The sequence below is a fragment of the Plasmodium vinckei genome, assembly GCF_900681995.1.
Source record: "Plasmodium vinckei vinckei genome assembly, chromosome: PVVCY_14".
NCBI lineage: Eukaryota > Apicomplexa > Aconoidasida > Haemosporida > Plasmodiidae > Plasmodium > Plasmodium vinckei.
In genome coordinates, this window is record NC_051306.1 from 845,819 (window position 1) to 870,133 (window position 24,315).

At 22.4% G+C, this 24,315-nt stretch overlaps 9 protein-coding genes across 9 annotated transcripts; 3 read left to right on the forward strand and 6 right to left on the reverse strand.

Moving 5' to 3' along the window:
• Positions 1-389: 389 nt before the first annotated feature.
• Positions 390-2,318, reverse strand: PVVCY_1402340 (calcium/calmodulin-dependent protein kinase, putative; the record flags this gene model as incomplete). The annotated part of the gene is made up of 4 exons (XM_008624790.2): positions 390-417; positions 577-704; positions 897-998; positions 1,137-2,318. The coding sequence occupies 4 exons, from the start codon at positions 2,316-2,318 to the stop codon at positions 390-392; spliced, it is 1,440 nt and encodes a 479-aa protein (XP_008623012.2).
• An 889-nt stretch (positions 2,319-3,207) lies between these two features.
• On the reverse strand, positions 3,208-4,169 carry PVVCY_1402350 (secreted ookinete protein, putative; the record flags this gene model as incomplete). Its single annotated transcript, XM_008624789.2, has 3 exons — positions 3,208-3,294; positions 3,412-3,455; positions 3,626-4,169. The coding sequence occupies 3 exons, from the start codon at positions 4,167-4,169 to the stop codon at positions 3,208-3,210; spliced, it is 675 nt and encodes a 224-aa protein (XP_008623011.2).
• A 649-nt stretch (positions 4,170-4,818) lies between these two features.
• Positions 4,819-5,349, reverse strand: PVVCY_1402360 (mitochondrial ATP synthase F1, epsilon subunit, putative; the record flags this gene model as incomplete). Its single annotated transcript, XM_037634854.1, has 3 exons — positions 4,819-4,871; positions 5,033-5,127; positions 5,285-5,349. 3 exons carry the CDS (start codon positions 5,347-5,349, stop codon positions 4,819-4,821), a joined length of 213 nt encoding a protein of 70 aa, XP_037490896.1.
• An 809-nt stretch (positions 5,350-6,158) lies between these two features.
• PVVCY_1402370 (GTP-binding translation elongation factor, putative) lies at positions 6,159-8,429 on the forward strand (the record flags this gene model as incomplete). The annotated part of the gene is made up of 1 exon (XM_008624787.2): positions 6,159-8,429. The coding sequence occupies one exon, from the start codon at positions 6,159-6,161 to the stop codon at positions 8,427-8,429; it is 2,271 nt and encodes a 756-aa protein (XP_008623009.2).
• Positions 8,430-9,402: 973 nt separating this feature from the next.
• PVVCY_1402380 (conserved Plasmodium protein, unknown function) lies at positions 9,403-9,750 on the forward strand (the record flags this gene model as incomplete). Its single annotated transcript, XM_008624786.2, has 1 exon — positions 9,403-9,750. The coding sequence occupies one exon, from the start codon at positions 9,403-9,405 to the stop codon at positions 9,748-9,750; it is 348 nt and encodes a 115-aa protein (XP_008623008.1).
• Positions 9,751-10,525: 775 nt separating this feature from the next.
• On the reverse strand, positions 10,526-11,737 carry PVVCY_1402390 (drug/metabolite transporter, putative; the record flags this gene model as incomplete). Its single annotated transcript, XM_008624785.1, has 1 exon — positions 10,526-11,737. One exon carries the CDS (start codon positions 11,735-11,737, stop codon positions 10,526-10,528), a length of 1,212 nt encoding a protein of 403 aa, XP_008623007.1.
• A 1,506-nt stretch (positions 11,738-13,243) lies between these two features.
• Positions 13,244-14,836, forward strand: PVVCY_1402400 (cation diffusion facilitator family protein, putative; the record flags this gene model as incomplete). Its single annotated transcript, XM_008624784.2, has 1 exon — positions 13,244-14,836. The coding sequence occupies one exon, from the start codon at positions 13,244-13,246 to the stop codon at positions 14,834-14,836; it is 1,593 nt and encodes a 530-aa protein (XP_008623006.2).
• Positions 14,837-15,387: 551 nt separating this feature from the next.
• Positions 15,388-18,201, reverse strand: PVVCY_1402410 (FAD-dependent monooxygenase, putative; the record flags this gene model as incomplete). The annotated part of the gene is made up of 1 exon (XM_008624783.2): positions 15,388-18,201. The coding sequence occupies one exon, from the start codon at positions 18,199-18,201 to the stop codon at positions 15,388-15,390; it is 2,814 nt and encodes a 937-aa protein (XP_008623005.2).
• A 2,158-nt stretch (positions 18,202-20,359) lies between these two features.
• PVVCY_1402420 (importin beta, putative) lies at positions 20,360-22,993 on the reverse strand (the record flags this gene model as incomplete). The annotated part of the gene is made up of 1 exon (XM_008624782.2): positions 20,360-22,993. One exon carries the CDS (start codon positions 22,991-22,993, stop codon positions 20,360-20,362), a length of 2,634 nt encoding a protein of 877 aa, XP_008623004.1.
• Between the last annotated feature and the right edge of the window lie 1,322 nt (positions 22,994-24,315).

Consider the following 24,315-nt stretch of genomic DNA (forward strand, 5'->3'; position numbering starts at 1 on the left):
TATATTGATATGAATGTTTTATAAAAAATGAAGAAAAAATTTTAATGGAGAATTATATTTCAAAATATATATAAAGATTAAAGAGAATTTTTTTCCCCACATTAAATATTATATTATTTTTTTAAAAGTTTGGGGTGATATTTATTTTTTTCTATAAAATTTTATACATATAAGTTACATATGGGATATGTAATATTATAAAAAAGTAAAAGCTTAAAATTGTTATACATAGAAATATGCATTAAAAAAATGTCTATATACAGTGATTATACATATTTATGTTTCCTTATTTTTAAACGGAAATAATTATTCTTACACTGATTTAATTATAAATAATTATTCTATTCTGTATGTGATAAATTAGGTAGTATAAAATATGCTTATAATATCTACGTGTCGATAAAATAACTCCTTATCCTATCAAAATATTTAAATGTGTAACAACAATGAACATAATTAATATTATAAAAATATAGAAATAATAAACAAAATTAAAAGCATTACAAATGACGTAATAAAGTTATATGAAGCAAATTTAAATAGTATATAAAGACATATCTATTGTCTTTATATTACCAAGGATGATCCATAGCTTCAATTACATTCATCCTTTTTAAGGGGTCAATCTCTAATAGGGATTGAATAAAATTTTTTGCTTCGGGTGATATATTATGCCAATATCTTTCATGAAATATTACCTTTTCCTGATTTAAAAAAAAAATTATAATATGTCCTTTTGTCTAAGTTAGTACTCCAATTTAGACATGCTCTAAATTAACATTGTACATATCTTATGTTTTTATATAGCACATATATTTTTAAAATTTTTTTTATATAAATAATTAATACTAATTTAAAAATATCTATTCATTTTTTTTTCTTTCAATTGTTGGTACCTCAAATCGGGAACACGGATAAAATGGTTTATAACCTCCCAGTAAAAGAAAAGAAATTATTCCTAATGCCCACATATCAATTTTATTGTTAAAACTGGATTCCTAAAAATTTTTAATACAAAAATGAATTCAGGGGAATATATAAAAAAGCAATAGACATATGTATTATTAAGACATGTAAAGCATAGACAAAATAAAAATGAGAAAGGAAAGTAAATTATTATTTTATAAAAATCAAACTTGAAATAATTCGGGAGCAATAAATCCATAACTTCCTCTAATTCCATTGAACGGATAAAATTTATCAAACTCACATTTTACAGATAATCCAAAATCACATAATTTTACTATATATTTAAATGCCTTAATATTAGGATTATTTTTTACATTTTCATTAATAGAATGAATTAATTTTTGTGTATTTAATTTTTTAAATTGATTAGTATGATATATATTTATGTCTGATAATAAATTAGATTCAAATAAGTATGACTCTTCATCAAAATTAAATAATAATAAGTTTTCTAATTTTAAATCACAATGTATTATTCCTTTGATATGTAGATAATATAATGCAAATAAAATTTGACTTACAATTATTTTAACTTCCCTTTCTTTCAATATATTAAAACCAACAAATGAATATAAATCTCCTATTGATGAATATTCTAAAAATACACAAATATATTTTTCATCTTCTGCACTTAATATCATATTTAATATATTGCAATGTTTTAATTTTTTATGTATTTCTACTTCTGTGAATTTATTACATTCATTTATTTTTGAATATAATTCTTTATGCTTTATTTTTACTACAAGTTGTATTATATTTTCTTTATGTAAGCCAATATTATCAAGACTCCGATCTTTCTTATTTTTAATTTTGCTATTATCCTCTTTTTTATAATCATTATTATTTATAAATAGGTTAATATTTTTTATTATTTCATATTTTAATTCTGTATTCTTATGTTCTATCTTTACATTATCAACATCATGGAAGTTGTTATTATCGGTCTTATTTTTATCACCTATTATTTCAGGGCTGACCTGATTAATTTCACTATTATAAATTTTTGAAATATAATTATTCTTAAAAGGGGACATACTTTTTTCTTCGCATTTTTTATATATTTTATTTAGCTTTAATAAATCAATATATATACAATTTGAACAATTTCCCAAAATCGAAGTTGCTGTATTATCAATTACCCATTCACACAAACATACAGTATTTGATAATCCTCTTAAAAGTATCTTAACAATTTTTAATGTCCCTATTTCTGATATATTCAACCATTTAGTATTATTATAATGTTTTTTTTTATTAAAGCATTGAATTTCATTGCATATATTTTCATATTTGGTGTTACAAATTATGTCAGAAAAAAATGACATCAGAACTTTTTCCAAAGGCATGCTTGTGTATGCTTTATTCTATATTAAATTCAAACGGAAAAATAAATTTAAAAAAATAAAATAAAGATTACATGAGCAAGTAAATTAATAAATAAATGACAAAATGGAAATGGAAAATAAAACACGGAAAACCCTCAAGGGAATAAAAAAAGCTGATATAGATAATGGAAATATACAAATTTCATATAATTTTGCTATTCAAATAGTTGATAAAAAAAGTGTTAAATAGTGTGAAATATTTTGGACGCCAATAATTTATGCACATGTATATTCACCAACTTTTGCATATGCATATGTATTTCACATTTTCCTTTTAGATCATATTGCAAAGGCAAGCAAAATACAAATTAAAACTATTTTTCCAAAAAAATAATATTCATATCTTTTATAAGGACTTATAATCCCTTATATTGTATATTATTATTTTTTCACCATTATATATTTTCAAAATAATATTTTACTAATTTTTCTAATGTAGCTATATAGTTGTATATTGCACTCTTTCGAATTGTATATATTCATTTATGTGTGCATTTATATATTCCTATAAATTTTTAACACATTCTTAAGCACATTTTATTAGAGACATCATATATTATGATATAGGACATTTTATATAAATAATATATTTTTATTACGGCAATAAAATATTTTTAAATAAATATGGAAAAAATGAAAATATAATTTATGCTTGTTAAATAATAACAAATAATGTAAACGTATATAAAACGAAAACAAAACAAATTTCAATACAACAATAAATTGTAAAATGTTACACACAAAATAGGAAAAATATAAAAGACAAAATAATGACAAAAATAAAAGCACATTTTAAGAACAATAAGGGATGAAAAAATCAAATTTTATAAAATAGCCAAAATAATAATAATTAGTTTTCATCATATGGGGAAAACAAATCTTCTGTTTTATCTTCAACACTTCTATTCATTCCATTATCAACATATTCTCTATTAATCTAATATATAAGGAAGGAAATATTTTAAAAAAAAATGTGTGTAATTATTTATTTTTTTAGTTAAAAAAAATTGGAAAAATTCATTCATTAAATAGATGATTATTTTGTGTATTTTACTTGATTAGCCTCTAAATTAAGATCGTCTGCTATTTGTTGATATTCTACATTAAAATTAAGTGAATAATAAAAATAGTGTAAGCATGTGTATTTCTATATATATAGACATATTGATATATATTAGACAGGGAATAAATAAACAGTTGTATATTGTTATATATGTAGAGTAATATTCTAATTTATTTTTGTTTTAGTCACTTCTTTATTTTCATACTTGTATTTAAGACTTTGTTGGTGTAGGTCGGATATTTTTTATTTTGAATTGGGTGATAACTTAAAATATTTGGAGGATAAAAAATACGAATAAATTCAAATAATTTTGTAAAAGCTAATTTATAATCATCTTGATTTAAAGGTGAAGTTATATTAGACTTAGTACATTTTTTTTTACAAACTAATTCATAACCTAGTATTGATTCATTTTGATTTTTTGGCTTAACTAAATTACAACAAATTTCACAATGTTCTTCTGAACAGTTTTTTGCTTCTTCTTGACTTTTTTTTAAATGATATGAGCATTTTTTTTCAAATTCATTTATTTTTTTAAAATCACATAAACATTCATTATAACCTTGGCTATTATTATTCACTAGACAAGCCACTGTATTATCCATTTCTATCACTTTTGATACCTCATTTTTATAATTTATTTTTGAGTTTATATATGATAAAAACGAAGAAACAATGTTCTTATTATTATATGCACAAATAGCTTCTATAAGTGCAAAATAAATAATTAGCAAAACCCATCTATTCATTTTTTTAAAAAATATGGCATTATAATATACATATAAATGTATATATATAATATAGTAATTATACGATTTATATACTTTTGTAATAATAGTTTTTTTTAACACTATGTTATAAAGATTATTATTTAGAACAATTTTTTCTTAATATAGAATATGGTAAATTATTTGTTTATTATAAGTTTATATGTTTTTAAATTTGTATAATTATGTCTATATAGTTGAAAATTTAAAAAGTGTTAGTACCTTATGTACGTACAAAAAAAATAATATACATTCGTACATATTTATAAATCTTCTCATATTTATCATTAATGTTTTATATATAAACATTAAAGGAACATAAAAAAATATAAGTTAATAAATTAATAAATGATAAAACAATTCATCATTATATATATATATACAAATTATTAGCATATATATTTATGCATCCATTGTATGAGTCAGTCGATCTAAATTTCTTAAAATATCTGCCCAACTTCAAACATACATATTATTGTCTCTCTTTATATTTACAGATATATATATCTATACACATTCTTATTCATCCATTACAATGTTATATAAAAGGAAAAATATACACAAAATATATAAAATTATTATATATACCCTTTAAAAAGGCATAAGACATAAAATATACGCTATATTATGGTCATTTATTAAGATCTAAATTTTTAAATGCTTTTTCAAATTCTTCATGTAGTTCTATAAACAAAAAATTTAAACTATATATATAATACCTTTTTAAGGAATATATTTTTGGAGGGCATATTAGCAAAAATCTATACACATTTGAAAATAAAAAAAAGGTTAAATTTTTCTTTTTCTTTTTCCCTTCCACTATATATATACTGCTAATTTTATACCTTGACTAATTGGCTTGCCATCTTTGTATATTACTTCTCGTAAATGCATTTTACTTCTCTCCAGTGCTATATCAGAATATGGGTCTTTCAGACACCTTAAAATAAAAAAAAAATGAAATAAATATAAAAAGTATCAAAATGTATACCATTATTTATATTGTATAGAGCAAGATAAATAATATATCATTATTTTTTCATATAATTAGATATTATCATTTCTTTTTTTTCCATCTATTTCTTTATTGCTTGTACTTTCTTAAAATATGTGCCATTTCCGAAGCATATCTTGTATATGAAACATTCGCCGCTTTCCACATTTAAAAATTGTGTAATTATATATTTTAATAAATAATTATCCAAATGGTATATAATATGTTTTATGTTTATTTCAATCTTATATAAAAACTCTTTAAATAAAATGATGTAAAGATTTATATAATCATGTGTAACTATCACAATATTTATATATATTATTTAAATACGTGTATTCATTAAAAATGTATGGAATTAAAATTTTTTTTTATTTTATGCCCGTTAAAATAAAAGGAATAGGAAACATAAAATAAAAAATTTACTTAACAAATATGTAATAGTAAAATTTAATAGTGTCACTACTCAAAAAAAATGAAAATTACACCTATATATTTATTCTATAATATGTATATATGTACATATGCATAACGTTGTGTTATTTTTAAATATTTATAAGATCATATCACTGAGTAGGGATTAGTTTTTTTGGAAAATGTTTTACTAAAGAGACGATTAATAACTTTCTTATATAAGGAAAAAAAATATGTACCTGAGTTATGAATTTTTTTTTTGGATATTATATTTACATACTATGAATAGATAAAAAAAACATAGAAAAAAATTATATCATATTATTTATTTATTTATTTATTTTATAATTTATAACTATTAAAATTTATCTTTTATTTGAAGTTTTAATAAATTTATCGAATGATTGGATAATCTGATAGCTAGGCATATAGCCATCCACCTTATATATGTTCTTATATAGGCGGTATAATTTTTATTTCACTATCTTTATTATGCTGAGATGACGTACATAATGACACTGTAGGCTAAAGGAAAATAATATTTACTTTAAACGACGATAAATATGTATTATTTTTTGAAAGACTGCAACAATTTGGCAGCTAAGAGGGTTGCTAGCCACCTAACTAATGTCAATATAGAGGGGATAAAAATTTATCGAAAAAATATCTTCATTTCAAACACTTTAGTTAGTGACAAAGTTAATCGAATTAAATCGGATCCAAATAGTGTAAGGACATATTGCACATTTTTAACTGGAAACAGAAATATTGGTTATTCAAAAAATGACATAAAAAAACAAAATAAAAAGAAAAAAACATTTTGTGAAATAAATAATAAATTATTTTTTTCTACAAATAAAAAAATAAATATTATTAATCCAGAAAAAATACGTAACGTAGCTATAATTGCACATGTAGATCATGGAAAAACAACACTTGTTGATAAATTGTTAAGACAAGGAGGTGAAGAAACAAATAATGATCGAGTAATGGATCATAATGATTTAGAAAAGGAAAGAGGTATAACTATAATGTCAAAAGTTACAAGAATAAAACATGATGATTATTTTTTTAATATTGTTGATACACCTGGTCATTCGGATTTTGGAGGAGAAGTAGAAAGAGTTCTTAACCTAATTGATGGGGTTTGTTTAATTGTTGATGTAGTAGAAGGCCCAAAAAATCAAACAAAATTTGTTTTGAAAAAATCCCTTTTAAATCCAAAATGTAAAATTATAGTAATTATGAATAAATTTGACAAACCAAGTAATATTAAAAAAAAAGAAGAAATTGAAAATGAAATATTTGATTTATTTGCAGAATTAAATGCACCAGATGAATTAATGAATTATCCAATCCTTTATGCATCAGCTAAAAATGGATGGTGTACTGATAATTTCGAGGATGCTAAACAAAATAAATGTGAGCAAGATAATGTTTTAATTATATTTAAAAAAATTATCGAATATTTTGATTCTCCAATTAGTTCGTCAAATAGTATGCTTGAAAAATATTATTCTACAAACCCCGAGCTTGACCCCAAAAATTCCCTTACTACCCAAGAAACAAATTTAGCTGATAAAAAAAAAGAATTACAAGCCCAAATAATAAATGAGCCATTCAGTATGCTAGTCAGTCTTATAGATAACCAAGAAGGTGTTGGGGTTATTATTACTGGAAAAATATATAGTGGGTGTATAAAAAAAGGTGATAGTATAATTGTTAAAAGTGAAGATAATAAAACAAAAGGTACAGCTATTGTAAAAAATATATTTTATATGAAAGGAAGAAAAATAGAAAATGTAAATTCAGCTAGTGTTGGTGATATTGTAAATATATCAATTGCTAAAGGTATTGTACCATCTGTTAATGATACTATATTATCTGAAGAAAAATTAGATAGTTTAAAAGCTAGACCTATAGACCCTCCAGTCCTTTGTTTAAAAATTTCACAAAATACTAGTCCTTTAACTGGAAAAGATGGAAAACATATAACTTTATCATCAATTGGTAATCGACTTAAAAAAGAAGCAGCTATAAATGTTGCAATTGAAATTAGTGAGTCGGAAAAAAAAGATAGTTATGAAGTAAAAGGCAGAGGAGAATTACAATTAGGTATACTAATTGAAAAATTAAGAAGAGAAGGATATGAAATGACTATATCTTCACCAAATGTTATATACAAAAATGATGAAAATGGAAATTTGTTAGAACCAATTGAAGAATTTCATATTACTATACCTTCATTAATTAGCTCAAATGTTATTGAAAAATTAAATACAAGAAAAGCTGATATTATTGATATAATAAATGATAATGATAATACATTTATAAAATGTATTTGTCCATCTAAAAATTTTTTTGGTATGCGATCATATTTACGTGATATAAGTAAAGGTACATCTATAGTCAATTCAGAATTAAAAGAATATAAAAAAAAACAACCCTCATATAAAAGTGATAGGAATGGTGTTATTATTTCATCTTCTAATGGAACAACAACTGCTTTCTCATTAGACCCTATCCAATTAAAAGGCAACCTATTTGTTAGTGAAAATTATCCAACCTATGAAGGTATGATTATAGGAGAACATTTTTTAAGCAATGATATTGAAATGAATGCAGTTAAAGTAAAACCAGTACAACATTTAAGAAATAAAGGACATGAAGAAACTATCAGAATTAACCATAAAAATATCACTATCGAATATGCTCTATCTTTTATTCAAGATGATGAAGAAATTGAAGTTACTCCTAAAAGAATAGTTATGCGAAAAAAAATACTTAACACTGAATTAAGAAAGACTGCAAATAGAAAAGCAAAAAGCTGTTAATGTGCAGAAAAAGCCAATTTCAAACTGGTGTTACACCATTCCATTCTATCATTACACCTAATTAAAACTGTTTCTTCTTCTTACATAATTACATACAATAATATTATGACAAAAAATGAATAATTTTTTATTTTTAGTACACTTGCAATATTACTAAACCATTTACTACTTACTATATGGAAATATGTATTCCACTTGTTTCGATTTTTACTATAATGTTTTTAATATATATTCACTTTTTATTTTTCTTCTCATTTTATTTCCATTTTTAATATGTTTAACATTTTTTGAATTTGCAAAAATTACATAATCTATTTTATTTACCTTTTTAAATATATAACTTAATTAAAATCCGCTTAATTAGCTTTTCCCATATTGTTCCCCTGATTTTTTTTTTTAATTTCCATTTTATGTATAATACATAAGCCCATAATATGACCATATATTTATTACCATATTATTAAATTAACCATTTGAATAAACTATTTAAGGCTTAACATTTAAAAAAATAAAATTTTTTAATGTGTGTATGAATTTATAAAAAGCGTAGAAATATCTTTGTATTTTATTTATAGAAAAATCGAAGGTATAGTGTGGGAATAATTACTAGCAAGAATAGAATAAAGTTATTGCTATATAGTCCCTTTTTATTGTATTAAAAATTACTTATCATTTTTTATACCATATTTTATACCATATTTTGTACCATATTTTGTACCATATTTTGCGCACAGAGATTGTGAAAATAATTTGAAAAATAATAAAATGAGTTGTGTTTTGCAAGCATAGGTATAAGAATAAAATAGCTTAACAGTATGAACGCCTTCAAAAAAATCAAATAATATTTAAAAAAATGAAAATATGTTATTTTTAATGTTTATTAGAGAGAAAAAACAGTCATATATATCCACATGTTTTCCTCATTCCATTTTCTCACAACAGTTTTTCCTTTATAAAACATGATTATAAAAATATGTACAATTTCAATTTAATAAGAAAATGCTATGCCCATAAATTTGCCTCACCAGATTGCCCAAACTTAATTAATATAAAAAAAGTGGTATATGAAAAGTTAAAGCCAATATGTTTTCATATTAAACAAGATTATACAATGGGCCATCATGTTCATGATATGCATTTTTATGGAATATTATGTTCCCCTTTGTTTGAAAATAAAAGTTATAAAGAAATGAATTCAATAGTTGAAAAATTTATGAGCGAAATAAATATGTCTGGAAGAGTAAAATTACATTGTCAACCTCCATCCCGATTTAACAAACTCAAAAAGCATGTTCGTTGGAGATGGAACTTAGAAAAATAGTTTTACAAGAATAAGGCCACATAAAAAAATTCTGTTTTCAACTTAGTACATATCACCATTTCTGATTTATACTTATATAAAAGTTGGTATTATAATTTTCTATTATAAAATATGCTTAATTTAATAGCTTAAAGAAATGGGCATGATGGAACCAAACAAAACCCGACATACACACACACAAGGATAATACCCAATCATTGCTAATATATCTTGGATTTGCCAATATTTTTATAATATCTATTTTAAATACGATTGTGAGGTAATGCTATTATGTAAAAATTCGTATATTTATATATTTACGTAAAAAACAAGAGGAGTTTCGAAATGCACATTATATCATGAACATTATATCATGCACGTTTTTATAAGGGCATATCAAAGGAATAAAACACATTAAAAAGTGTAATAAAAATTGTAAAAAAAGTATAATAAAAATTGTAAAAAAAGGTATAATAAAAAGTGTAAAAAAAGGTATAATAAAAATTGTAAAAAAATCATAAATAGAATAAACAGAATAAACAGATAAAACAAAAAAACAATAACAATAGTATAACATAAAACATGATAAAAAAAAAAGTTAATTTTTTTTGCATATGGCACCTTAAAAATGGCCAAACAACATAACATTAACATAGCGATTTTCAAGTGGATATGCAGAAAACTCTAGATATATTTCACACACAAATATGGATCCATATTGAAGCTGTTATCTATACATATGTAATATACACAGACTCACAATATAAATATAACTATAGAGTGGCATAGCAAGTCTTCATGCTTTTTCATATGTTTTACAACTGCGCTGATAAAGTATCAAAGCTATAATGATAAAAACTGTTCCAACATATTTATTATAATTTATTGTTTCATTCAAAAATATTCTTGCTAAAACAAAAGTAAAAACTGGTTGAAATGATTGATATAACGAAACAGTTACTGGAGTTAAATGATTCAAGGCTATTATTTGAATTTTCCAGCTAATATATATAATAGCCAAAGTTGAATATACAATACATATGAATTGATTTCTAGTTATACTATATATTTCTTTTATAACGTTATAATTATTATTAACAAACATTTCTCCTAATATACCATATGGTAAAGTAAGTGCTAATAATATAGCCATTTGACAAAACTGTATTATATCATTACTTACATATTTCGCAGCAACATTTATATATATTACTTGTAAGCCTTTTGTAAATGGTACCGTTAATAATAATAAAAATCCAAAATCAAACGACTTTAAATTCCAAATTTCAACTGTTATACCTAAACCAATAAACGATAATAATATAGCTAAAAATGACATGTAGTTAAGTTTTTCTATTTTTAAATAATAAGACAATAAAGCTGTAAATATAGGTATAGTTGGTTGAATAATAGCAGCATTATGTGAATCAGTATATTGTAAAGCAAATATAACAATAATTTGTCTTAAGGCACTTGTTACTGATAATATAATTAATGGAATATAAGCTGATCTTGGTATTAGCTTTTCATCAGTATTTGTAATCTTACTAAAACAACATTGATCTGCATTTTCTAAATTTAATACTACTTCACCATTTTCTTCATTTTTTTGGTTACTTGAATTTTTATTTGTTTTCTCCTTTTTATTATCACTAACTTTTGTATTATTATTTGACTTTTTTTTACTATTATTAATACATGCATTATCATTTTCTTCTACTTTTTCATTATACATTTCATTAACATTGTGTAATAATTTTTTTTTTTTTGGCTCCGACTTTTTAGACAAATATATATAAAACAAAAATGGTAATGTAAGTATTGTTCTTAATATAATAAAAATATATATCGATCCATTTATCATAATATAATATTTCATTATTATATAATTTATGCCATATAAAAACATAGAAAACAAAAGCATTAGATTAACAACAATAAATATCGCTCCTGGGCCTTCTTCATTTTTATGGAGTTTGGAAAACAAATCTATATTCATATACTTCATTCTGTTTACTCAAATTAGGCATAATTTTATTTTTGAAATTAATTAATATATTTATATAGGTAATTCTATAAACGTACAAATTTGACACTTATCCGTTTAATACCTATATCTTTATGCTCATACAAAATGTATAAATCTGAATATACCTTTGTATGTGCTTATTAATTGGCTCTACTATTATTATCTTTGTTTAATTTATACTACTTATCAATCTCTCTATATAAACATTATATAGTAGTATGCTCATAAATATAGGAATTTATATGATCATTTGAATTAATAATATATTCATAAGTTAATTTACTTATATAATCATTTAAAAGTTTATATTATATAGTTAAATAGCATTTCCAAAAAAGTTAGTATATTTTAATTAATTATGGGAAAGTAACACTACTATATCTAATTATTATTCTACTAAATTTATAAAAAAAAATAATTTAATTAAAAAAAAAATTAAAAACAATAAGAAAATGTTTTAAAAAATTTATATTTATTAATATAAGCATACGTCCGCGTATATATATTGATGAACATTTTTTCTACCTATATAATATGCATACATACATATATATATACGTTTTTTTGCCATGCTAGTATTTGTTTGCCTTTATAAATAGCTTGTTAATTCAAAAAAATGTAAAAAAAAAAATAATAATTTGAAATATTCTCATAAAAGAATAAAAGAAAATATACAATATTGTATATATTCCCAATTGTTCGATATTCTTATTTTCATTGATAAAACGCTGCCTATTCAAACTACCACAGCGTATTATATAATCATCAATAGATCATCTATTAGCGTTATGAAACCAAGGAACACATTTTTTTTTTGTAATAAATATTTAATTTTATTCTATTTTATTATTTTTAATTTACAATTTACATAAGAATATAACAAAAAGAAGCAAGTGAAAAAAAAACTCAAAGTGTTAAAGATTCTATTATTTTAATTATACCTTATTATATTTGGAGTTTTTTTTTCCTTTTTTCCGCCTTTTAGTCATACCATATAAATTATATTTTTATTTAATAAAACAATATGCTATTTCATTGTTGAGTTATATATATATATATACAAGTTTGCATATACAGTAGCAATGCTGTTTTTCGATTTGTAAACACGTTTTGTGTATAATAGAGCCAATATATGTCATATTTGAAATAATAGTGTTTTATTTAAAAATTTTGCAGTTATATAAAGTAAAAATAATATATGTACATATGCTAGCATGCATAAATGAATCGTTCAGAAAATAAACAAATATATATATAAGTATATATTTACGATATATACAAATTGAGCATCACAGCTACATGACCATCCAAAAAGACTGCTTATATGAAAAAACATAACTTGAACCATTTACTTTTCTTTTTTTTTTCTTATTACACACTTGAATTAATTATTTTTTTATGAAAAAATTAAAAACAATCATAAAAAAATAACCTCCTAAAGAAGAGGCAGTGCTAGAAAAAGAATTAAAAAAGAAGGGGAAAAAAATGGACAGGCCTCTAGTTGGAAATGGAGGGGGATTGAATTTTGTTGAGAGAGTATCAAATATGTATGATGATAGCCAAAAGGAAGTAACAAAAAAATTAATTTTAGCAAGTATTATATGTGTTATATTTATGATTATTGAAATTATTGCAGGAATTGTATCAAACTCTCTATCATTGATGACAGACGCATCGCATTTGTTTTGTGATTTATTATCTTTTGCATTGAATTTATTTTCAATTTATGTTTCTACTTTTGAGGGAAATTTAGATATGTCTTTTGGATATCACAGAGCAGAAATCATAGGAGCTTTGTTTTCCATATTTTTTATTTGGGCATTATCTGCTTATATTTTGTATAGTGCAACTTTTCGATTATTTCAAGTTGAACAGGTTGATGGATATATTATGTTTGTTACTGCTTTTGTAAGTACACTAGCAAATATATTTATTGCCTTTGTTTTAAAAGTACATTCACATGGTTTTGAATTTATCGGAAATAAAAGTTGCAATCATAATCATAATCATAATCATGGCCATAGTCATCACCATCATACAAACGGATGGAAAAGCAATTCAAAAAATAGTAAATTTATAAATATAAATAATATTTCATTGGGAGAAGGTGAAAAATATAATAATGATATTTCAATAAGTAGAATTAATACTAGCAATTGCGGATATGTTTCCTTTGATCAATATGAACATGGTGATAATAATAGTGATCCAAACTTTTCGAAAAAAAATAATAAAAATATTGGAAATGATGAAGATGTAGAACCATCTAATGATTTTAAAGTAGGCATAAATGAATACTTAAATGATAAAGAAAAATTAAATTCAGATATATATAATAATGATAAAAAATCAAAAAAAAAAAAAAAAAATAATAAATCAAACAATCATGATCAAAAAGACGATATAGAAAATATGAATTCACATATATTACCTAATGACAATGATGAAGAACATATATTATTTGATTCAATGAATAATAATTTAATAGGAGAAAAATTAACCCATAACCACATTCATGATCATCATCACTCTCATTCTCATAATGAAAAACATAATCATAATAATAGTGAATTAAATAGTATAAGTTTAAAATCAGCCTATCTTCATGCTATTAGTGATTTACTTCAAAATATAGGAGTAATGATAGCCTCTTTAATTATTTGGTATAATCCTAAATACTCAATTACAGACCCAATATGTTCTATTATTTTTTGTTTTATTGTATTTTCTACAACATTATCAGTAATTAAAGAAATATTAAATGTATTAATGGAAGGAACACCTGTAAGTATTAATTTAATTGATATAAAAAATGACATATTAAAAATTCCAGGGGTTATTGATGTTCATGATTTACATGTATGGTCTTTATCCATAGGAAAACCAGCATTAGCTTGCCATATCGTTGCACACAAACAATATTCTCATACAGTTTTACACAATGCTACTGTACTTTGTCAAAAAAAATATAAAATTCTACATACTACTGTTCAAACTGATTATCCATCAAATATCACAAATTGTGAAACACAAGCTCATCTTAAATGCTCTAATTTAAAAACAGAAAAACCAAATTAGTTTTTTCTCCTCTTATTTTATAGTTTATTATCATATAATTAGCAATTTTTTTTATATCCTTATATTTTTTTTTACTTTTTATTTTTGACTTATTCTATCTATTAAAACCATTGTTAAAGTGATACACATTAATTTTTTTTTTTGAAAATATTCTTTAAAAAGTTTTTAATTGTGATTGACAATAAGTTAACTAACACATATTTCCTCGTATAAACATAATTAATTTTTTTTTTAAATTTAAGTAGTAAAACTACGAAATAATACAATATAATTGTTTACTTTTTTTATATATAAAAAAAAAAGCCTGAACAAGACATAATTTTTTTCCTATTCCCAGTTCAATACACCACCAAATGTATATTTTTATAAACCTTATTTAATTTCTTATAAAATATGTTAACCTATTTGTTGAAATTGTCGAAACATTTTTGTTAATTTTTTGAATTTATAATGGATAACTGCGCATTATTTAAACTTCAAAAGTTTATAGTTTCTACAAATATGCAACAAAAACAAAAAAAAATAGAAAAAAAATGCACACACATTTTGAATTAAATGTACAGCTTATTTATTTGGATTAACTTATCTAATAAGTTATCGCTTGAAGCTGATATAATATGCTTGTCAGGTCTGACAATTACATAAGAATTTTTTGATTTTAATTGAAGGACATTTAAAAACATTTCTTGTATTATTTTTGCTGAAAATATATAATTAACATTGTAACCTTTTGGAGATATTTCTTTATATTTAACTTTTGAAATATTTCCTAAAATATCTTCATTATTATTTATTGAGAATAAATTATTATTGATATTTATTTTACTATCATATATATTATTATCTAAGTTTTTAAAATTCGATTCTTCTACAAATTCGATCTGTTGATTTTCTTCGTTTTGATATACTATAACATCCGAATCCCAAAAACAAAAAGAAAATTTATCTTTATCGATCTTATGAAAAAAAATATCATCAATCAAATTATTTAAAAATATCTTATCAAATACTATTACTAAAAATGATAGGAATGGATTATTAAATAATGGCAAATCGATTGTTGATATTTTATATATATTATTATATCCAAATGTGTAAAGATTAAAATGAGGAATTTTGGCACCATTTACACTACTTATTTTATATTCATAAATATTTTCACAAACCTTTAATCTTGGTATATTATCTTTTTTTTTTTCAAAAATTTGAGAATTTAAAAAAGGGCCATCATAATTTTCACCATCAATAAACTTGCTATATTCTGTCCCTATCTTATCCTTTCTTTTTTTAAGAACATTAAAAATGGTATCCTTTTCATTGGAATTTTCATAATTTTCTTCGCTTGTTTTATTATTGTCATTTATTTTGTTGACATTTTGAGAATTACATTGATCTATTTCTTCTCTATGCATGTTTGGGGCCTCTTTTTTTTGCACTTTTTCTAAAACATCACTATTATCAAAATTTTCATATGCTTCCCTTTTTTTAACTACCTCTTCATTATTCCAATTGTCTACCTTTTTTTCATCAAGAGGGATCATAGTGTTAATATAAGAATAACATGCATCGATGCCAGGGTATAACAAGTTTAATATATTTCCCCTTTGTTTAGAACAGTTTTCCGATTTTATTTGCTTATACTCAAACACATATGGTAGTGTATTAATAAAATGTAAAATAAGCTTAACATTATTAATTAAGGAATAAAATAAAAATGAATTTTGAATAAAATGATTAGAAATTTTTTCAATAATATTTGCAAACAGACTATGATTATATCCTAATATACTTGATATATTATTACCTTTTTCATAATTTTTAACTGCATGAAAAATGGTGTAATATGCTACTAATTTTCTTTCTATATTATATGAATTAATGTAATTATCAATTTTGTCTTTTTTATATTTATCTAATAAATTATAAAAATCATTATTTTTGTTTATCTCATTTTTTAAATAACTTTTATAATCACTTTTTTCTACTTGAGAAATATTTAAATTTTTAATATTTTCAAAAAATGAATCTTTTTCAAATTTAAAAATTCTAATAATTTTCCATGTTATATTTAATGCATCTCCAACCCCTAAGTTTAATCCAAACCCACCTGAAGGAGGTAATTTATGAGCAGAATCACCTAAAAGGATAATTCTTTTACTTTTTTTATCAACAAATGTAGAAGCAATTGAACTGTGCATAGTCCACTTGTAAATATTATATATATGGATATCATTTAGTTGAAAACCAACTAATGTATTTATTATATCCAGACATTTAGTTTTGTTATTATATATCTCTAACTCTTTTTGTATTATATATGGTATATGCAGAACAAAATCCCCATGTTTATAATTATGGCATACTAAAACACCTATATATTTATTAAATATAAAATATAACATAGATGGATTATATCTTACTAATTTACTTAAATAAATAGAACTAAAATGTATATTTACAAATTTCATATAATCTTTTTTATTTTCATCATTTATATTTAATTTCATTTTAATTTCGCTTTTCCCTCCTTCAGAAACAATAACATAATTACTAAAAATTATTTCTTCTTCATTATTATATAAATTTTTAACACATGTCATTATAAAGTTTTGTTTATTTGTTTTATCATGCTCACAATTATCATCGTAACTTTGTTCTGTTTCAATTTTCTCCCCTCCTTCCTTTATCTTATTTAATTCATTTATATTCATGAAATTTACAAATTTATATCCTATTAATAATTCAGAAGGATCATAGTCAAAAAAATTTTTATAGCATTTTTCATTTTCTGTTATGTTTGAATTATCTTTATGATCTTGGGACAAGTTACACAAATCAGAAGTTGAAAAAATGTTTTTAAAGAGTTTATGTGTAGACAATTTTAGTTTTATTTTTTTTAAAAAACCTCTCTTTTTATTATTATCACATTTTATATAATTCAAATAATATGTGTATAAAATACCTAATAATTTATATTGAGATAAATGTGCAACTTTAGATGGACTTATATCTTCATAGTATGTATCAGTATACCCATTTTGACTTGCCCTATTATATATATATTTATTAAAAAAATTATCATATGAACATATTTTTTGATCTTTTTTAATACTTAAACCATATTGAAATGTTTTCCATAATTTTAAATCTTCTGTTTCATTTGAAATACATTTATCTAAATGAGATATCCCTCTCCATACTTCCATTGTTTGATTATTATAATAATGTGCTTTGGGTATTTTATCGATACATTTATCCTTCTCAACTAATATATGAGGTATTCCATATTTTTGAAAATACAAACTTGTTGTTATTCCAGTAGGTCCCCCTCCTACAACTAAAGCATAAGTTCTTCTCACTTTCATCTTTCCTAGGAATTACATACATACGTAAGCATACATATATTTTTTGGCATTTCTAAATATGACTATTTCTACTTTATTCTGGCTTCTTCAATCTTCTTTTTTATATAACTTTATATATAGCGATTTCCTTTTTCATTATAATAATTATATTAACCCCTTTACTTATTTCAAATTGTTCACACCTTTTTTCATGTTAGGCATTTTACTATTCATATATAAGCTCTATAATACGTTTAACCCCACATTATAATCAGGAAAAAAATACTTAAAATTTTTTTAACAATATAATGATTATAAAAAAAATTTAATTAATATTTAAAAAGAATATAAAACATATTAATTCCACAACACCATATTTTGTTTTTGAATATGATTTGTGCATATATTTTGGAAAAAAAAAAAAAAAAAACAGCGAAAATTTTAGCTAGCTGGAAAAAAAAATATTTAATATGGGTATCGTATTTCCTTTTAAAAATAGCATAAAAGAAGGTTTCATTTTATATGCTAAATATAGAATAACAAATAATAAAGATAGAACATGCATACATAATATATAATAATAAAGGATACTTACTGTGATTTTATGATATATGCCATTTTAGGAGGCATATGGAAATTATATAAATAATAAAAATTATGAGAATATTTAAATAAATACTATAATACATATACACCATCTGATCATATGCAATATTAATAAATTTATTAATTGAAGAAAATCTGATAGTATATTTACACATTTATATTAAGACTTTATATATTAGGATTGAATAAATATCAGTCCAAGATTGCAAAAATACAAAGGAGATAAACGACATATGCATGTATATACACACACACACATATGATATTCCATTTGATTGCTTTAAAAATGTTGTAGGAATGAAATTTATTCGTTTTCCCATAAAAATAAAAAAGAATATATTATACAACTAATCATTATAATTTTGGGGTAATTTCATTTAATAGGAGCTCCTTTTTTTCATTTATAATAATTATAAAATTAAAAGTTTAATTTGAAAAAAAAAAATAGGCAATGTATGCAAATTTATATGCATATAGTGTGATTGTTTATTCTTTATAAAGAATGTGAAAAGTTGTTAGTATAAATTGGTATTAATTATATTCATGAAAATGTAAAAGAGATGATAGAAAAACAATGGAAAAAGAAAAAAAAAGCTACAAAGAGAAATGTAAAATATTAAGATGAATAATATTAGAAAGATATTTATAAGAATAAAGAAAGAATTTGAAAAAAAAAAAAAAACTTAAGTGGTAAAAAGAAAGTAATTTTTTTTAGTTTAAGAATAAAAAGACATCAAAGAGTGTTAATTAGAAAATAAGTAGATTAAGAAAATTGTAACAAATAGTTAAATATAATATATTATGAGGTGTATAATATTTAAAAATTTGATATATAGGATATAGTTTTTTATTTTTTTACTAAGAATTTTAAGAAGTTAAAAATAATAAAGAAGAAATCAGATTGTTAAGAGAGAGAAAGAGTTAAGAAATTAGAATAAGAGAATAATTAGAATAAAAGCAAATTGTTAAAACTAGAATTTTTTTTTTGGAAAAATAATACTGAAATAAACAAATATAAGTAAACATATATAATAAAGAAAAATATTTACAAAACGTATAAAAAAGGTACGCATATATATGTATATATATAGCATGCAAGTCAACTTACAATAAAACGCCGATGCATACAAGTCAACTTATAAAAAAATAAAGAAAGTTACAGATATGACAGTTTGCACATATGTCTGTATAAATATATTGCTATATATACTAACATAATGTCCACTTCAACATTAAAAACATTTAATTTAATTTTGGATTTTGTTCTGTTTTCTTTTATTTTATGCTTGTCTTGATATATTTAAAAAAATTGAGATTTTTCGTCAAGATATGTATGAGCATATATAAAATGCTTCCTTTTTACATTTTTTTGGGGAATATAATTTCCTCCATATAGTTAGTATAGAGGGTCTACTATAATTCGAAAATATATGCATGTGCATAATGTAATGGCACATTTTTCAATTTGAGCGCATTGTAATTTGAATAAATAGCAGAAAAATAATTATATATAATTATTGTGAAAAATATATTAATACGGAGACGTACTTGGTTTGTTCTATTATTTGGTTTTCTATTTTTGACCGAGTCTAGCGTTACATATTTTCTTAAGCCATTTAATTTTAGAAACGCATGACTCACATTTTTCATCTCTTTGGCTAGATAAAATATCAATTTTTCCATATACAGATATAATTAAATCTGTTAATTTAGAATTTTCTATTAATTCATAACCATAGGCATGAACTAAATCCCCTAATAATGATACGGAGTTTTGAAAATTTTGAGCATTAAAATGATTAATTTCTTTTATTAATATTAATTCAATAAAATCTAATATGTTAGGTATATACATTTTTAATTTATTTATTTCATTTCCATCTATTAATGCATAAATTATGTTACTATATGTTAATAATATTGCATCTCTTAATTCAAAAATATAATTGACCCAATCATCATTTTCAGGTGATCCTGAAGCGATTGTAATTTTTGATGTCTCTAATAATATATTTGCAAAAAAATTTAAATATTTTGAAAAACTTTTATTTAATGCTGTTGCTATATCTCCTAACACAGTTAATATACTAATTTTTATGGAATCATGAACCCCAAAAGATCTTAAAGCTTCCCATAAACATTCTAAAATATTTTCCATTTCTTTTTCCATATCACAAGTCCAAGGTATACATATATCTGATATCATTTCAATACATATTTTACATGTTGAAGTTTCTGATACATTTTTTAAACCTTTAAATATAACATTTAAAAAAGTTTTAAGATGTTCTCGAAAATCATTTCCCATTACATTTATAATTGCACTACATGCTAATAATGCATCTTCACATATATCACTTCGAATTTCAAATAATCTAAATATGCATAAATATATAGGCTTAAGAAAAGGCTTACATTGAGCACCTAATCTGTTAATAATAAATTGCATAGTTCCACAATAATATCCTTGTAAAGATTTTACTTCTTCTGTTAATGGATTTAAATAAGTATTAGTTAATAAATACATCATATGTGATAATAATTCAATCATATATTTTAAACAATTATCTGATACATTCAATATAACTACATTTAATGCATTAAAAGCTGCTTCTCTTAAATTTCTTGTGTCTGCATCTTCTCTAGATGTAACATCTATTAATTTTTTACACAAAACACAAAATGAATCATCTAAATCAGTTGTATATGTATTTTCTAATTTATTATATGAACTCCTTTTATTAACAGCTAGCTGGTTAAATACCCAACAAACATTAGCTGCCACTCTTGGGTAATCATTCAATCTTTCTAATAATATACCATATAATGAATTACTATCATTATAATTTCCTAACACATTATAAATAATTTCGGAATGGTATTGAGTTATTTTTCCGATTGTCCATGCTGCTGTATCACGTACAGAAACTGATGGGTCTCTTAAAACTTCAGATAATTGACCAACAGATTCTTCAACTAATGGTTTTAATTTTTCAGTATCTGGCCCTTCCATAATAGAACCATAAGCTAACACTGCTGCATCTCTTCGTCTCCAATCTTCATGTATAAAATTTTCTTCAACAAATGATATAACAGGTTCTACTATATCATTTTTTAATAATTGTGCACTTAATGCTAAAAATGTAGCTGAAGCCATAGATAATGTCCATGCATCTATATCTAGATCTTCACATTCTTGTGTAATCATAGCATTAAATATTTTAGGTAATAAAAAAACCATTGCTTGCTTAACTATATTATGATTTTTTTTTCCTTCATCTAATTCATATTGATCAATAAAAGTTTCTTCTTCACAAACAGTATTCCAAAATTCAATAGCACTTATAGCTATTCTTTCATTATCTGATTCTATTGCTTCCCATGTCAATGGTCCTATTGCATACATATATGCATCTAAATAAGAATAAAAATAACTTACTATATTTATTAAACATTCATAAGCAGCTACTTGAACTGTTAATCTATCATTATCTTTACATCCATCAATGACAGTTTTCATGATAATATCTCTTTCAACTTGTGTTTTAAAATTATGGTCAATAAATGACATCAAATTGTATAATACTTTCATATTTGCACAATGTATTGCTTCTTCTGCAGGTTCACAAAGCGAATTTATTATTGCTGTTAATATTAAATCTAAATCAGGTTGTGTAAATACATATTTTGTTTTACTTTCATTACATATATCTGCTATATCTTCAGTTAAATATGCTAAACATATTGTTGATGACTTTTTAGTATATGCATTTTTTTCAATTATATTATTTACTAGTTTATGTAATAATTCGGAAGATTTATTATATGATAATTCAATTTTAGTAATGATAGATATTATTTGACAAGCAGTACCTATAACTATTTTTTCACCTTGTTGATCCAATAAATTTAATAATGAACTTTTTAAATCATTTTTTATATTTTCAGGGAAATTTAACCATATTCTTGCTTTTTCTTCACTTTCATAATTATCTTTAGAAACAAATGCATTTTTTATAAGTAAACCTGCTATCTGTCTAAGATATGGATCATTTTGACCTTTACAAAATTCATTAGATAATTGATTTATATATTGAACAATATTAGTTTCTTTTGCTTGTTTTAATTTATTTTCTGCTTCTGTTCTTACATCTATATTTGGATCAACTGTGCCATACAAAATCTGAGAGATGTTATTTAATTCCATTATTTTTATGTTAATATATTGCTTAATTTTTTTTTTTTTTTTATATTCACTATAAATATTATTTCAATTTCTGTGAGCTATTTATATATGCCACAAAGCACATATATAGATAAATAATTGTAATATTACAAGGATTTCTTGGCTACATATATAGGGTTTATTTCAAAATTTTACGATATAAAAATGGGTTTTTGTTTTATGTATATTATTAAAAATTATAAAAACATATAGGTATTATTCAATTTGTGTAATTACTCGAATATATGCCAATATAAATATATATTTATTTGCACATACATTAAACAGATATACTTAATGCATACTTAGAATGTACGTACTTAATATATATATATATCCTTACTATGCTTTGATATACATACATATATATTATATATATATTGAAAAAGTTAAATATATATAAACACATGTAAATATGCATAAATATACATACCTATGTATGTATTTGGATTACATATAGGCTTTATCTTTTTTTTTATACCTTAAATATAAATAAGGAAATAATAAAAGGCTTTTATATTATTAATGAGCTTGGGTATATGCATATATATATATTTATAATATGTATATATACATATGCATAGTCCAAAATGATTTTTCTCTTTTTCTATTCTTATGTGTCATAATTTCAAAGTATATAAATATGTATAGCTCAATATATTTTTCAGTTTTTTACTTATATTTTTTTTTATTTATTCATAATGCAACCATATTTAATTTAAAAAAGAAAAAAAAAATAGTAAAAGCTATTCATGTACATATATGATAAACAATATATATTTATTTATTATACTATATATAAGTAATTAAATGTATATATATATAAACATGATGATAATGTAATGGCACTTTTTAAAGCTATATAAAATAATAATATGTATATATTAAAGATATATATATATATATAATATATTTCACAATTACATTTTCATAAAAAATAGAGCTTTTTGTTTATTGCTTACATAAGGTGTGTAGGCAATTCAAATATATTTAGCAATATACAAAATATGCTTGTTAATATATATCTATTTATACATACAATATGACATATATTATGTGTGTAAGTATAATTATATATATGTATTACTCTATTTCTTATGATTTCCTCCTCTTTCTCATATATTCTTTTTTTTTTATTTTTTTTTTTATATTATTTTTTTTACTTATTTCAACTTTGTTATATATATGTTACCTTAATTATTATCTTTTCTAAATATGAAACGAAGAATCATCATGTATAATATTTAAACTTATATACATTTTTTATGAATTTTTTTTTAAAAAAGTCTATGTATAATATCGTT